General features: G+C 43.4%; 3 protein-coding genes across 5 annotated transcripts in view; 1 reads left to right on the forward strand and 2 right to left on the reverse strand.

Moving 5' to 3' along the window:
* Positions 1-1391, reverse strand: part of LOC147577584 (uncharacterized) — a 71820-nt gene extending 70429 nt beyond the window's left edge. The window contains exon 1 of the mRNA XM_086675844.1: positions 291-1391. Within this exon, the coding sequence (XP_086531970.1) occupies positions 816-1328 (513 nt within the window). The 5' untranslated portion in view covers positions 1329-1391 and the 3' untranslated portion in view covers positions 291-815. The remainder of the gene's footprint in view (positions 1-290) is intronic.
* On the forward strand, positions 593-9211 carry SOD1 (superoxide dismutase 1). The gene is made up of 5 exons (XM_086675845.1): positions 593-726; positions 5382-5475; positions 6902-6971; positions 7834-7951; positions 8999-9211. The coding sequence occupies exons 1-5, from the start codon at positions 655-657 to the stop codon at positions 9104-9106; spliced, it is 462 nt and encodes a 153-aa protein (XP_086531971.1). The 5' UTR covers positions 593-654; the 3' UTR covers positions 9107-9211.
* SCAF4 (SR-related CTD associated factor 4) overlaps positions 7228-12963 on the reverse strand; it is a 64293-nt gene continuing 58557 nt past the window's right edge. For all 3 annotated transcript variants that reach the window (XM_086675842.1, XM_086675843.1, XM_086675841.1), the window contains exon 20: positions 7228-12888. In XM_086675842.1, the coding sequence (XP_086531968.1) occupies positions 11957-12888 (932 nt within the window). In that variant the 3' untranslated portion in view covers positions 7228-11956. The remainder of the gene's footprint in view (positions 12889-12963) is intronic.

Consider the following 12963-nt stretch of genomic DNA (forward strand, 5'->3'; position numbering starts at 1 on the left):
CGGTCTAACAGGAAAACTGTGAAGAGAACACAGAGTTCCTCTAGCCAGATTACCAACGCGGTGTGCTGAGGACTAAAACAACCGCAGGGAAGAAAAGGCAAGGGCAGAGATTCAGATGCGCCGACCTTACACACCCTCAGAAACCCAAGAAACAAGGCACACATGAAAACCACAAAAAGCAACCAGCTTGACGCATCCCAATTTCCAAGCAACAGAGGAGACAAGGTCATTATAACCGATGACATTTCCAGACAAAGTGACTTAAGAAATTAAAGGCGTGCCACGTATACCTCATTTCCCCAGGTTCGCGTACTGCAATCCACAGGCTGGAAGGGAATGGCTGATTTTTTCCACAGTTCCATGTTTCTGGGCGTTTTCGAGCCGCGGGGCGGAGGGAGCCGGCGGCGCGGGACGCAAGGTTCCCCACGCCGCCCCTTAGTCCCGCCCCTGGTCGTTCCAGGCCACTCGCGTGCCAAAGCCCTGTGGGGCGCGGGCTGAGCGCGGGGGACGATTGGTTCCGGGCCAGGGTGGGCGGAGCCAGAGTTTCGGCCTTTAAGAGCGCGCGGCGCGGCCACCCCGGTTTGCGTCGGCGTCTTCTGCGGCGTCCTCCGGTGTCCTCGGAGCCCTCGAAGCTCGGACCGGACCCCGAGAGTCATGGAGATGAAGGCCGTGTGCGTGCTGAAGGGCCAGGGCCCGGTGGAGGGCACCATCCACTTCGTACAGAAGGCAAGGGCTGGGGCGGAGGCCGGCGGGAAGGCCGCGCCCGCTCACCTGTGCCCCGGAGCGCCGGCCCGCCGGGCCTCTAGCCGCCTTCGTCACGCCCCCGCCGCGCGGAGTCTGCGGGTTCGCGCCGCCCGAGGCCTCTGCCCCGCGGCGGTGCGGCGGCCGAGTGCTGAGTCACCGGGCGGGCCGGGCAGGGGCGGCGGTTGCGTGGCTAGGCCTGGGCAGGGGTGCAGGGAAGGAGCCTCGGGCGGCCCCGGGGGTGCTTGGAGAGCGCGGACGGAGGCCGGCTGCCCCGAGGGCCTGGGCCGGCGCCGCCGCGTCGGTAGGCCGGGGCGGAGACGTGACGTTTTTGCAGAGGCTGTGGCCCTTCCTTGCGGGGTCGTTTTCTGGGTCCTGAAGCTCGTGCAGATTCGGAGTTGCGCAGTCCGGGGCCTGGCCGCCCTTGAGGTTCGGGAATGGGGCGGCGGGGGCGGGTGGGGAGGGGTTGGTGGTGGCGAGTGCGGCCGAGCCACCTGGGTATAGTCGCATCCGTTACCCCGCTTTGGGGTTTCCTTTCCGCTCAAGAGGTCTGGAGCTTGCAGCCTGTGGGCACAGCCCGTCCCCATGCGGGTGTTCGTACAGCCCCGGAGCTAAGAGTGGTTTGTATATGGTTAGTTCAGAGGTTCCTAAAAAACAAGAGTCATGCGACTGTACAAAGAAATAAAACCATTGAATCCCTGAAGTACTGATTAGTGAAAGTTTATTGTGCACACACCAAAAGATGGTCGTGAACCGGGAGCACTCAGACCAATTCATGGAACGCGGCTGAGGGGTATATATTGTCATAAAGCATCTTCTGTAGTGAGAAGGCAGTGACTTTATGTTTCGCAGTGATGGGTTATGATTTTAGTTTTCTTAGATGCTAAGAAATTGGTTAGTGGCTACCACATACTGACCTTGGGAAACAGCTTGACTTTTGCTTACCATTTCCACAAGGCATAAATAAGAAATGACCCATGTCAAGTTAGTCTTGCCAAATAAGCCAATTAAGCTTTTGCCTGTATGACTAACTTGGTTTTGTCTGATCAGGGAATTATCAAGGCTGGTCTCCGTTTGTTTTTGATTTTAAGGGGACAGAAACCTTGGCCCCTTGCCGAAAAGTTTGCTGACCCTTGCTCTGGGTCATGGTCTGGCTGTAAAGTCAAAGAAGATGGCCCTGGGCAAAGCTCCTTTTCCTCCTCCAAAGCTCCAGAAGCCAGAGATCTAACCTACTCCCTTGGGTGTTTTCCAGACCTGCGATGTTTTACCCTGGGTGCACAGTAGACTCATTTGGGGAGCTTTTAAAAAATGTGATACTGATACTAATTCCAGATCAATTATATCAAAATCTGTCAGGGCGCAATATGAGCATTGCTGGTTGGCTTTTTTTTTTTTTTTAATGTTTATTTTCAGAGGGAGAGAACCAGTGGGGGGTGGGGGGGGGGGCAGAGAGAGAGAGAAAGAGAATCCCAAGCAGGCCTGGCACTGACATCGCAGCGAGCTTGATGCAGGGCTCTATCTGACGAATTGTGAGATCATGGCCTGAGCTGAGATCGAGAGTCCGAAGCTTAACCCATTAAGACACCCCGGTGCCCCTGAGCATTGCTGGGTTTAGTTTCTACACTAGTACTAATTTGCATCAAGCTTTGAGAACTTTTAGAGGGTAGCGGATGGGATTTTGAGTTGGAAGTCAGGAGACCTGGAGTGTCACTCAACTTGCTTGTCTGGACATTGATTTAACCAAATTTTCCGTAAAGTGGTTTTGAAATTGCTCTACCAACAAGCCCCCTACTGAGATGGTCAAAGAATAAAGTATACAGAAATACTCATTAATTGTATTATGAAACACATGTTTTACAAGGAAGGTGTTTGTCTCCCAAATCTTAGCAAGGTTACGAACTGATGGAAAGTTGTCGTACTTTGCTTGATAATCATGATATTCAATATATGAATGAGGTTTAATCTTTAAAGGGGCTTACAGAAATGTGAGAGGACAGGAAAAGTAATCTTTGTAAGTGTCCCTGTTTATGAAATTTATGCAAGGGAGTTTAATTTTATCCTTTGAGTGGTTTGCAAATTTTCTGGAAGAGGCTTTTTGGCAGTTGACTAAATTTTGCTGCTTTCATTTGCCAGACTTTGTTTTGCTCCTCTTCTCTCCTTGTGTAATTTTGCCAAAATACTAGAGAATCTAGGCAGCTTCTGAGGGATCCCTTCCCTCTGGCTATGGAGAAATGGCTTCTGCTTTACATTCAGAAGCCGAGCTGTGAATCCATACGTAACTCAGTCTACCCACCTTCCCTGAGCTGCATGTATGACTCTCCTTTTTCAAGTTCCAAACTTCATTTTGGTGGTGCTGTTTGTACCTGATAAAAGATCCTTGTGTAGTTCAGCATTACAGCTCTACGGATATGCAGGTGTGTTAAATTGGAAATAAACCATATTTGTTTGGTTTAGAGAGCGTTTAAAATTTTGGATTAGTGGGGCATCTGGGTGGCTCAGTCAGTTAAGCATGGTTTGTGAGTTCGAGCCCCTCATTTGGCTCTTTGCTGACAGCACGGAGCCTGCTTGGGATTCTGTTTCCCTCTTTGTCTGCCCCTCCCTTGCTTGCTGTCTCTCTGTCAAATTAAATAAAAATAAACTTAAAATATTTTTGGATTAGTTTCCAGTTTTTAAAAATCTGAAATTTTCACCTAGAAGTCCAGATTCCTGGCTTCTTTTTGAAAAATTTGGAGATCTTTTGAAAAATTTGAGCCTTCATTAGCGCAGGACAGCACTCTGCGGGACCAGTTGGTTTATATTCCTTTCACTTCCCTGACCTGTTTTTACTCATTTAAGACAATAGTGCGGCCCCTGTAGGGCTGTAACTAGGCAGCTTACTGCTGAGCTACTCCCGTGTGCTCTCCCTTTACCCAGGACCCGTGTACAGATGCTGGGAAGACCCTGCCCTTTGTCTCTGTGCTCTTGGTAACGCTGTGTATTCTGGGGGGGGGGGGGGGGGGGGGGGTAACACTCTCGTTTTGGTTTTTACAGAATTAAAGCTTATGCTTAGAAAATTCTAGTGTATCTGTCCTCAAAAAGCAGAGCAAAGAAGGGCAGCAGTTGCCACACTACTTTCTTTGAGCGGCGCTTTGTATCCAATGGGAAGTCAGATGTTCAAGGCCAACACCTCTTGTAACTGTTGGCCCTGACTATTAAAAAACAAACCAAGCTAAAAACAAAGACGCCATCATGTGTACTTCTGTGTGTGTTTTATTTTAGTTCCTAAGATCTCTTTGTAGCTATACTAGTTAACTTTCTTTCTTTCTGTATGTAGCTGTATAGTACTGTTACCTATTGTTGCCTGCGTGGTGATCCCTATGTGTTTTTCTACCTTTGTGTTTTCATTGCCCTTTCTCTGTGCTGTCAGAGTGGAAAGGTTATCTGGGTTTGAATGCCTAAAATGACTTTAGAAGACAGTACCTTTGGTTAGAGCAGAATCAGTCCCCCGGGGACAGTGGGACAGGATATTTTCTGGCTATTAATAAAAAAATATCTCTGGTGGAAACTGATAAATACCCACCTAGGGGGAGAGTGGAGAACCAGGGATCCTAGGTTAGTTGTATATGATTAGTGTCGTTTCGTTTTGTTGTTTTTTTTTCTTTCTTTCCTTTTTTTTTTTTTTTTTTTTTTTGGAGGCAAATTTGTATGTTTGCTTTATGGAAGAGGGTCTGCATGAATAAAAAAAGGTGCTATGGGGGCGCCTGGGTGGCGCAGTCGGTTAAGCGTCCGGCTTCAGCCAGGTCACGATCTCGCGGTCCGTGAGTTCGAGCCCCGCGTCAGGCTCTGGGCTGATGGCTCAGAGCCTGGAGCCTGTTTCCAATTCTGTGTCTCCCTCTCTCTCTGCCCCTCCCCCGTTCATGCTCTGTCTCTCTCTATCCCAAAAATAAAATAAACGTTGAAAAAAAAAAAATTTTTAAAAAAAAAAGGTGCTATGATGTGTTGACATTTGGTTTAAAAAGTTTGATATATACACCTATTCAGCATGTGCAGATATAGCATATTCCAAAGTATTTACAAAATAAATAACTTATTCATGTTACATATTCACTGAAAGGGAGTCAATCCCTACAAAGTCTATAATCTACCATTTAAGTGCTCACTCTACTTGCCACTCTGATTAGGTGCTTTTTCTGGGCTATTTTATTTATTTTAATGTTTGTTTATTTTTGAGAGAGAACAAGCAGGGGAGGGACAGAGAGAGAAGAGAGGGGGACAGAGGATCCGAAGCAGGGTCCTAGCTGACAGCAGCGAGCATGATGTGGGGCTTGAACCCAAGAACCATAAGATCATGACCTGAGTGGAAGTCACATACTCATCCTCAACCCACTGAGCCACCCAGGCGCCACTGGGGTCTTTTATTTAATTGTGATGCTGGCTTCAGGGCTTCTGGGCTGTCTTAGAACAAGGTCACATCTCCCTGGTGTTGGGTCCCTGGCCTGGAACAGTTAAATAGCTCGCTAGAAAGGGGTGGGCCTGGGATTTGGACACAGATCTTTCAACTCCCGTGTTCTTTTCCTGTGACTGGTAAAGATCATTCACCTGTTTTCTTTGTTTAGCAGCACTTGTTCTCTCAAACTTCTTGCACTTTTCTTTGACTAAAGGGCAATGGGCCTGTTGTGGTATCAGGAACCATTACAGGATTGACTGAAGGAGAGCATGGATTCCACGTCCATCAGTTTGGAGATAATACACAAGGTGGGTGTTGTGTTGGTCCAGTGACTCCTACCTGTTTCACATAGTAAGATAAATGTACTGAGTAGAGCTACCCCTTAACATGAAAAAAAAAAAAGTCAAGATAATATGATTACTAAGGTCGACCTTAGGGAAATGAGCCATAGCACTGGCTTTGGACTCTTTAAGTGTGGAAAGGAAGAGGAAGAAGTTGATGTGGTTTTTGTTTGTTTTTTATGATCATATCTTGATTATAAAAGAGTCTCAAGTATTTTTTTAGAAAACAAAAAAGCTACTTTCTTACTGCCATAGTGATCGCAGGTGTTTGTGAGCTGGGGTTGAGGGTGGGTGCTTCAAGCACAGGGTCTGCATTTATTTGCATCATCCTGTAAGAATAGCTCCATGCTGCCGACGCAGGGGTCTTAGTGGGACAGAAGTAAAGTCAAATATGAAAAAAGAATGTAAACTCTTGATGCTTTGGATTGAGTTCCATTAATTAGAAGCAAGTTAACAAAAGTTTATGGGTTAAAATGCATTTAATCCTCTTCTACCGTTTTTGAGTAATCTGAACTGGGTGTTGAGACTTTTTATGGTGAAAACTTGATTCATCTTGCTGGAATTTGTTTTTACTGTTCTGTAATTTAGTTCCTGTAAAAATTGTGATTTAATGACACGCTTTGATCTATTTCAACATTACTAAAACTCCTCAGGTTGCTCTTTACTTTTTTACTGGCTCTGCTTTGGGAGGTGTGTGCCATGGACTTACTGTGCTGCTTCCTGTTAACCTGTGTGTCTTCTCCCTGGGGGAGCTGGGGAGTAGCTGTAAACAATGGAGACTTTCCGTCACCTGCTGAGGGAAGAAAGCCATGTCACAAAAGCACTTTCTGCATTGTCGTGTTCTGTGAGAAAGGCCTTCCCTGGAGCACAAGAGTGCCATTTTTACAGAATATATTCTGAATGCCAACTCCTGGAGTTCTGTGAGGCAACAGCCTTGGCCCTTAGACAGAAGGTGCCATTTTATATTCTGCGGGTACCAAGTAAAGGCCACAGTAGGGCTCTTTGGTAGTGTGTTGCTGGGGAGGTGAGTTTTTGTAGTTAAGGTATGCTACCTTATAAACTACAGTCATAATCCTGGGGTTTTAACGATAGAAGAACCATGAAGATCAAGTCTTGGCCCTCTTGTTTTACGGGGCAGTGAAGAAATCAAAGCCCAGAGAAGGGTATTACCTTTACCGCTGTCACACACACTAGTTAGAGCTTGTCCCTACTGCTTGCCTATTTTATTTTGTCTTAAGGTGTTGCTTCCTGTTTTTATGAACCTAGAAGTTATGATGTAGGTCAGTATTTTCTCTGTTTGAGGTTTTAGTAATGACCAGTTTGTTTTAAGAATTTATTTTGGAATTCTGATTCATAATTTAGCTACCTTTTTGTTTTTGCTTTTGGCAAATAGGCTGTACCAGTGCAGGCCCTCACTTTAATCCTCTATCCAAAAAACATGGTGGGCCAAAAGATCAAGAGAGGTGAGTGACAAAGTGCTTAACTCTTATCAAAAGTATGGCACTGGCTTGTTGGGTCAGAGCGGGTATAATACTTGCAGATTGCACGCTGACGTAACTGAGTAGTCTTCCCCACCTCTGCTCTTGAATTCATTGCCCTCTAGGTAGGCCCTCTATGTAAGTATGCCTCCCACCCCGCCCCAAGTAACCCTGTATCCCCAAGTGCTGGAGCGGCTTATTCCCTGGGCTGGTAATTGACAAATGGGGACACTTAAGACGATTTGGTTTTGTAGCATTTATTGAATATAGAACTAATACAAGTGCCAAAGGGAACTAATACAGGAAATGTCATGAATAACAGTACTGTCAACCACTAGCAACATAAACCATCATTGTGAAACATAGGTAGCCTTGTAGATAAAATTGTTACTGAAAATTCAGTGAGTCCATTTGTATGTGTGTTTCCTGAGAGAGCCTTTCAGGAAAATACTAAATTTAAGGACTGGGAGTAATTTATTTTTATAACAGGCCTGGGGCATAGCTTTCTTAGCCATGCCAAGAATTAACAGGCATAACTCAGAATTTACCCTTTGGTACTTTACCTCTGAAATTCTAGATGTGCCCCCATCCCACGATTCTTCCCAGAGTATTACTTTGTAGATTTGAAGCTTTGAAGAGCAATGGGTCTAGAATGTCAAGTTGTTCCTAGTTTGTATGTTCCAAAATTTTGTCATTCTGAAAAAGTGGGTCCTGTTTGATACATATTATATCCACCTCTTTGTCCATCCTTATGTATCTGACTCAGTTTTTAATTCAGCTCACAAACTAGCCTGATGGTAAGGTAAATGGAAATCAGTCCTAATCCCTGACCCTTTTTCAATGTTAGGCATGTTGGAGACCTTGGCAACGTAACTGCTGGCAAGGACGGTGTGGCCAACGTGTCTATGGAAGATTTTCTGATTGCGCTCTCAGGAGACCATTCCATCATTGGCCGCACGATGGTGGTGAGTTTTCATATAATAGGGTATGCATACAGTTTTTTCTAACAGTCCTATATCTTCTCACGATTTCATGATTATTGATCCTGATCCACATACATTGTACTTTTAGTTCAGATTAGGAAAAGCAGTTAACCTATTGATGACAGTGACGATGAACTAATGATCTAGGTTGGTTATGAACACTGTTCTGCTAAGATGCAGTAGTAAAGTAGGTTACGTTTGATCATATTAGATCCATATTGTGGAAGCAGAAGTCGTCTTTGTCTGGTTTTTAAATGGCCGTATTTTCTTGCCACGATTGAATGTCCCCCCCCCCCCCCCCCCCCCTTGTAGTTAAACAGAACATTTTGTTAGGTCTAAAATCTGAGACAGGCCTCAGTATTCCTTATTCTCATCTGCAGGTTATGGTCACTTGTCTAACACGTGGAAGGGACTGCCTGGGAGCTGCATCTGGTTCCCACAAACACCAAGTAGTCTAGGCTTTCTGTTGCCTGTATTCCTTTCTTTACAGCTGACCCTTGACTTTTCTTCAGCTGTAGTTGTGAGGCAGAAAAATCATCGATCAGTGTTAGATGAGCCAAATTGAAAATGCTGTTATTTAAATAGTCCTGAGATATTTTTAAGATCATTTAGACTTCTAGTTCATTAGGCACAATTTTGAGTTTTTAAAATTCACTTTCCTTTTCTTTTCTCTCCAAAACAATGTTTATTGTAAGAGAATAAGTGTAATTGAGGCCATGAACATGTCTCACGGAGGGTTAACATTGGCATGTGGTGGCCTAGAAGAGTCGTTGGGGTTTTAGCGATAGCAGCTCAAACCTAGCATGGACAGTTAACTTCCATCTGAATCATCAAGTGAAAGCTTTGAGTAGTAGTTGTTGCTATTTTTTACTACTAGATTAAATATTAGCGTATTTCCCTGCTAGGAATTATTTTAACACAGTGTTTTTAACATTAAGTGGTTCTTAAAAGTCTTTTGGGTATTGTTGGGAAGAGGTGGTAATTACTTGCTAGCACTAAGTATGTTAATGTTCTTAAAACTTTTTAAAGGTCCACGAGAAACGAGATGACTTGGGCAAAGGTGGAAATGAAGAAAGTACGCAAACGGGAAACGCTGGGAGTCGTTTGGCTTGTGGTGTCATTGGGATCGCCAAGTAAATATTCCCTAGGATGCGATCTGAGTCCTAGTAACTCCTATGTTATCTTGCTAGTTGTAGAAATTTAACTTGATAAACATTAAACACTGTAACTTTAAAAGTATAATTTGTGTGACTTTTTAATTGCTTTAAGTACCTGTAATGAGAACTGATTTATGATCACTTGGAAGATTTGTATAATTTTATAAAACTCCTATTCAGTTAAAATGTCTGTTTCAATGATCTCTGTATTTTGCCAGGCTTAATAATCATGGGTATTAAACTTCATTGTCTGAATTTCTTCAATTCTCATTCAAGCCCGCAATAAACAAATATACCATATGGCACTGAATTTTGAACCTAGTGAAGTATCCAGATTGAAACTCAAAATTAGCTCTTGATACCCTACATAGAGTTTGAACAGAACAGATTTAGTAGTAGGTTGACAGGTATTACATGTTTCATAGAGGTCACTTTTCAAAGTGTTTTAAATGATGTTTAAATTTTTAGCAGCCGGTCTTTTAGCTAAGACTAACCTCAATTTAAATCTTGGACAAATATCTTTTGTCAGCTTCAGGGAAATTAAGATGGTTTCTCTGATTAGCTCCTCAGCATTTTGACTCAGTAGGATTAAACTACCTACCTGCCACAGTGGCACATATTTCTCTCCATACACACATGAACAGTTACTCCATCTGTGCCAGTCTGCTTTCACATTAGCCATTTAAAGAAATCTACCATAGCATTTTAAGATGGAACCAAGGAAATGTTTAAATGTGGGTTATGCCTAAGGATTTATACATCAAATTAGTAAATTTAAGGCTAGTTCTCTTATTGTAAGTACTTGCTATGTACCTATGAGAAACTGCTTTTAAATGAATGTTAACCTATTTCAGATTTGACTCTGGAGCACAGTCGTTTATTGAGAGTTGCAGAACATTATTTCTAATAGAGAAACCAGAAAGAAGCTACAGTTCTGATTGATCATAAATATATGATATACTTAATCAAATGTAGGATATCGCTTGGGAGGGGAAAAGCAAATTTGGAAAAGGATAATTTGTAGTGCTTTCAAAGTTTTAAAATTGGTGATAAAGAATATGCTCAGAATAAGTGGTTAAAATCAGTCAGGATTTAAAAATATGAACAGATTTCACTAATGTGCAATTTGGAGTACATATGTGGGATAGGACTCAAATATAGGGACCTGCTTGTGACCTTTCAAGTCTCCAGTGTAATCACTACCACTTGGTATTGGGGGTGGGGGGGGGCTTGTCATGTGCAAATTGGATGATCCCAATACTTACAATTGGAAACACGGGTTTTTTAAATCCCTGAAATCTGACCACTAAATGATCACATGTATGTTTCTTTCCAGAAGCAGTTTCAGTTAGGACTTTTTAAAACCTCTCCGTGGGCCAACATCAAACAAAGGACAAGTTTTATCATTTAAGTGCAGATACGAACCTGGATTTTTTTTTCTCATTTTCTAAAGTCGGGAACACAAGAACATTGTCCTAGATATATTCTCCCTGTCAAAACCAAGATCTTGCTGCAGAGTACTATTTAAGAACCAAAGTAATAAAGCAGCTTCGCCTGGGGATGAGGGCAAAGAAAAAGTTACTGCTCAACACACTGAATGACACGAGGACAGTTTAAAAATGTAATTTAGGGGGAAAAAAAAGCTTCAACAAGGCCATAAATACTTGGATTGTGTGGTCTTTTCCTTGGCACTGAGTAAAGCAGTTTTATGGAACTGCTTTTCTGAACTATTTCAGACACAGGTTTGATTTGGCTTTGGATGACTTCATGTAATAGTTCTTGGATAACCTACATCTATTTTTCCTAGTAAACCCAACAATTTTAAGCAAAAGAGAAAATATTTTATATGTTCTCATATGTGACAAAAAGTTCAGTCTACCTCTGCCCAGCAGGGGAGTTTAAAAAATGGTAAAGAAAGGCAACAGGCAAAGCCTATATTATAGGAAACAATAGGTTGCTTTTAAGTCCTTAAAACATATAAGACAAAAAGCTTTTAGGTTGCAAATTTAACCTTGATTTCTTTCACCCTTTTGAAAAATTTAATGGGATGGTAAGAAAACATTCAACCTTCTAAATAAGTAATACCCAGGCAATCGGATAATTTTATAGTACAAACGGGTACTCTGGGATCCAGTTTCCTCCCCCCAGCAAAATTTCTCTTTACAAATTAATTAGGGCAACATTTACCACAAAGCCAATGGCAAAAAAGAAATCCTTGATTGAAGTGCGAAACTAACAAGCTTTTCCATTAACATTAAAACCATGAACCTTTACACCTTATGATTGAAATGCTAAAAATAAAAAGTATTACAAATGAAGTGTTTGAGAGTAACTACATAAAGATGTCTATTTCCATCAAGTAAACAAGTCTAATTTAGACTCCAATACAGTATTAACAGCTCAAACTTTGATGGTGAACAATCCTTTTCCACCTTAATGCAGTGTAGGAAGAATAGCACACATTAAAGTTTGTTATGAAAATAGAGTTTATTAAAAACATCCCTATTGTTTTGAGGAGCTTTCACCGTTACCTTGTCTTAAATTAAAAAAAAAAAAAATAGAGAGCACTTCTAATTACGATTTGTAAACTTTTTAAAGTCAAAACTTTTAAAAAGTTACAGCAAAAAGGGTAATATTTATTCATATTTTCAGTATTTTTTGTTATTTTGTGGCTATTTTTAAATAGAAGGGAAGCAATCAAATTGCTTACAATTCCCCACCAACTACTGCGGGGCTGTGATATAGCAGGAGCAAATATAATACAGCATCTGTACACCTCAAGCTCTACACTCCAGAAGCGTCACTGTCACATTTTGACAAATTCCAGTCTCTAACGAGGAGCCTCTGCTGCTGAGCCAGAATCCTTTTCGGGTTCAACGGATGAGGTAGCCTCAGCAGGTAACTCTTCAGAAGATTTTACAACTGCAGACTCAGACTCCCCCTTATCAAGTTCTGAAACAGTGTCTACGTCTCCCACTTGGCTACCGGGAGGTTCAACGGTTTTGTTACCACCTGCCCTGTCTGTCACCTCAGGCTTCTCCTTTCCTCGGTTTTCTTCCTTCTCTCTACGAGACTCTCTATCTCTAGAATCTCTCTCTCTGTCTCGATGCCCACTAGAGCGTCTATTTCTCTCTTCCAAGTCTCTGTGCCTGTCCCGGTCAGGGCTCCTTCTTCCCCACTCTCTCCTTTCACGATTGCTATTATCTCTATCATCATTACGGTTCCCATACCGTTCCCGGTCATTTTCCACCCTATTTCCAAAAGATCTTCTTCCAAACCTCTCTTGGTCTCTACCTGAATTGAACTGCTGCCTGTTATCGTTTCTAAACGGTTGTGGTTGCTGCTGAGCCGGTGGCGGCTGCTGAGCTGGTGGCGGCTGCTGTGGCTGTGGCTGTGGCGGTGGCGGCTGCTGTGGCTGTGGCTGTTGCTGCCTCCCGTCTCTGTCTTCGGGACCCCCTGGGCCTGGCCCCGGGCCCCCAAGCCCTGGCATTCCCCCAGGCCTAACAAAGGGGCCATGCGGTGGAAAGGGGCCTTTCATTCCATGAGGTGGAGGCATTCCAAAGCCCCCGGGGCCTGGCGGTGGACCTCTATGCATCATGTGCGGTGGCATGGGACGAGGTGGCATCAAAGGAAATCGCTGTAAATGAGGTGGAGGCATTCCTGGAGGGCGCTGAAGTGGGATTAGGCCAGGTCGGGCACCAAGGAGACCAGTGGATGGTGCTTGGAGCCCAATTACAGGACCAGGTGCAACTCCTTGAGTACCTAAAAGAGAGTAATAAAAATGTCTATAAAATAACGCAGAAGATGGCATTCTGGTTTCAACTCTTTCCTGTGGAG

Source organism: Puma concolor, chromosome C2, assembly GCF_028749965.1.
Source record: "Puma concolor isolate L17-30 chromosome C2, mPumCon1.1.hap2, whole genome shotgun sequence".
In the NCBI taxonomy this organism is placed as follows: domain Eukaryota; kingdom Metazoa; phylum Chordata; class Mammalia; order Carnivora; family Felidae; genus Puma; species Puma concolor.

Bases quoted from the DNA above. Each gene is read 5' to 3' on its own strand.
- SOD1 (XM_086675845.1), top strand. From the start codon at position 655: ATGGAGATGAAGGCCGTGTGCGTGCTGAAGGGCCAGGGCCCGGTGGAG. The intron at 727-5,381 runs GCAAGGGCTGGG...CTTTGACTAAAG, and splicing joins CCATCCACTTCGTACAGAAG to GGCAATGGGCCTGTTGTGGT. The intron at 7,952-8,998 runs GTGAGTTTTCAT...AACTTTTTAAAG, and splicing joins TCATTGGCCGCACGATGGTG to GTCCACGAGAAACGAGATGA.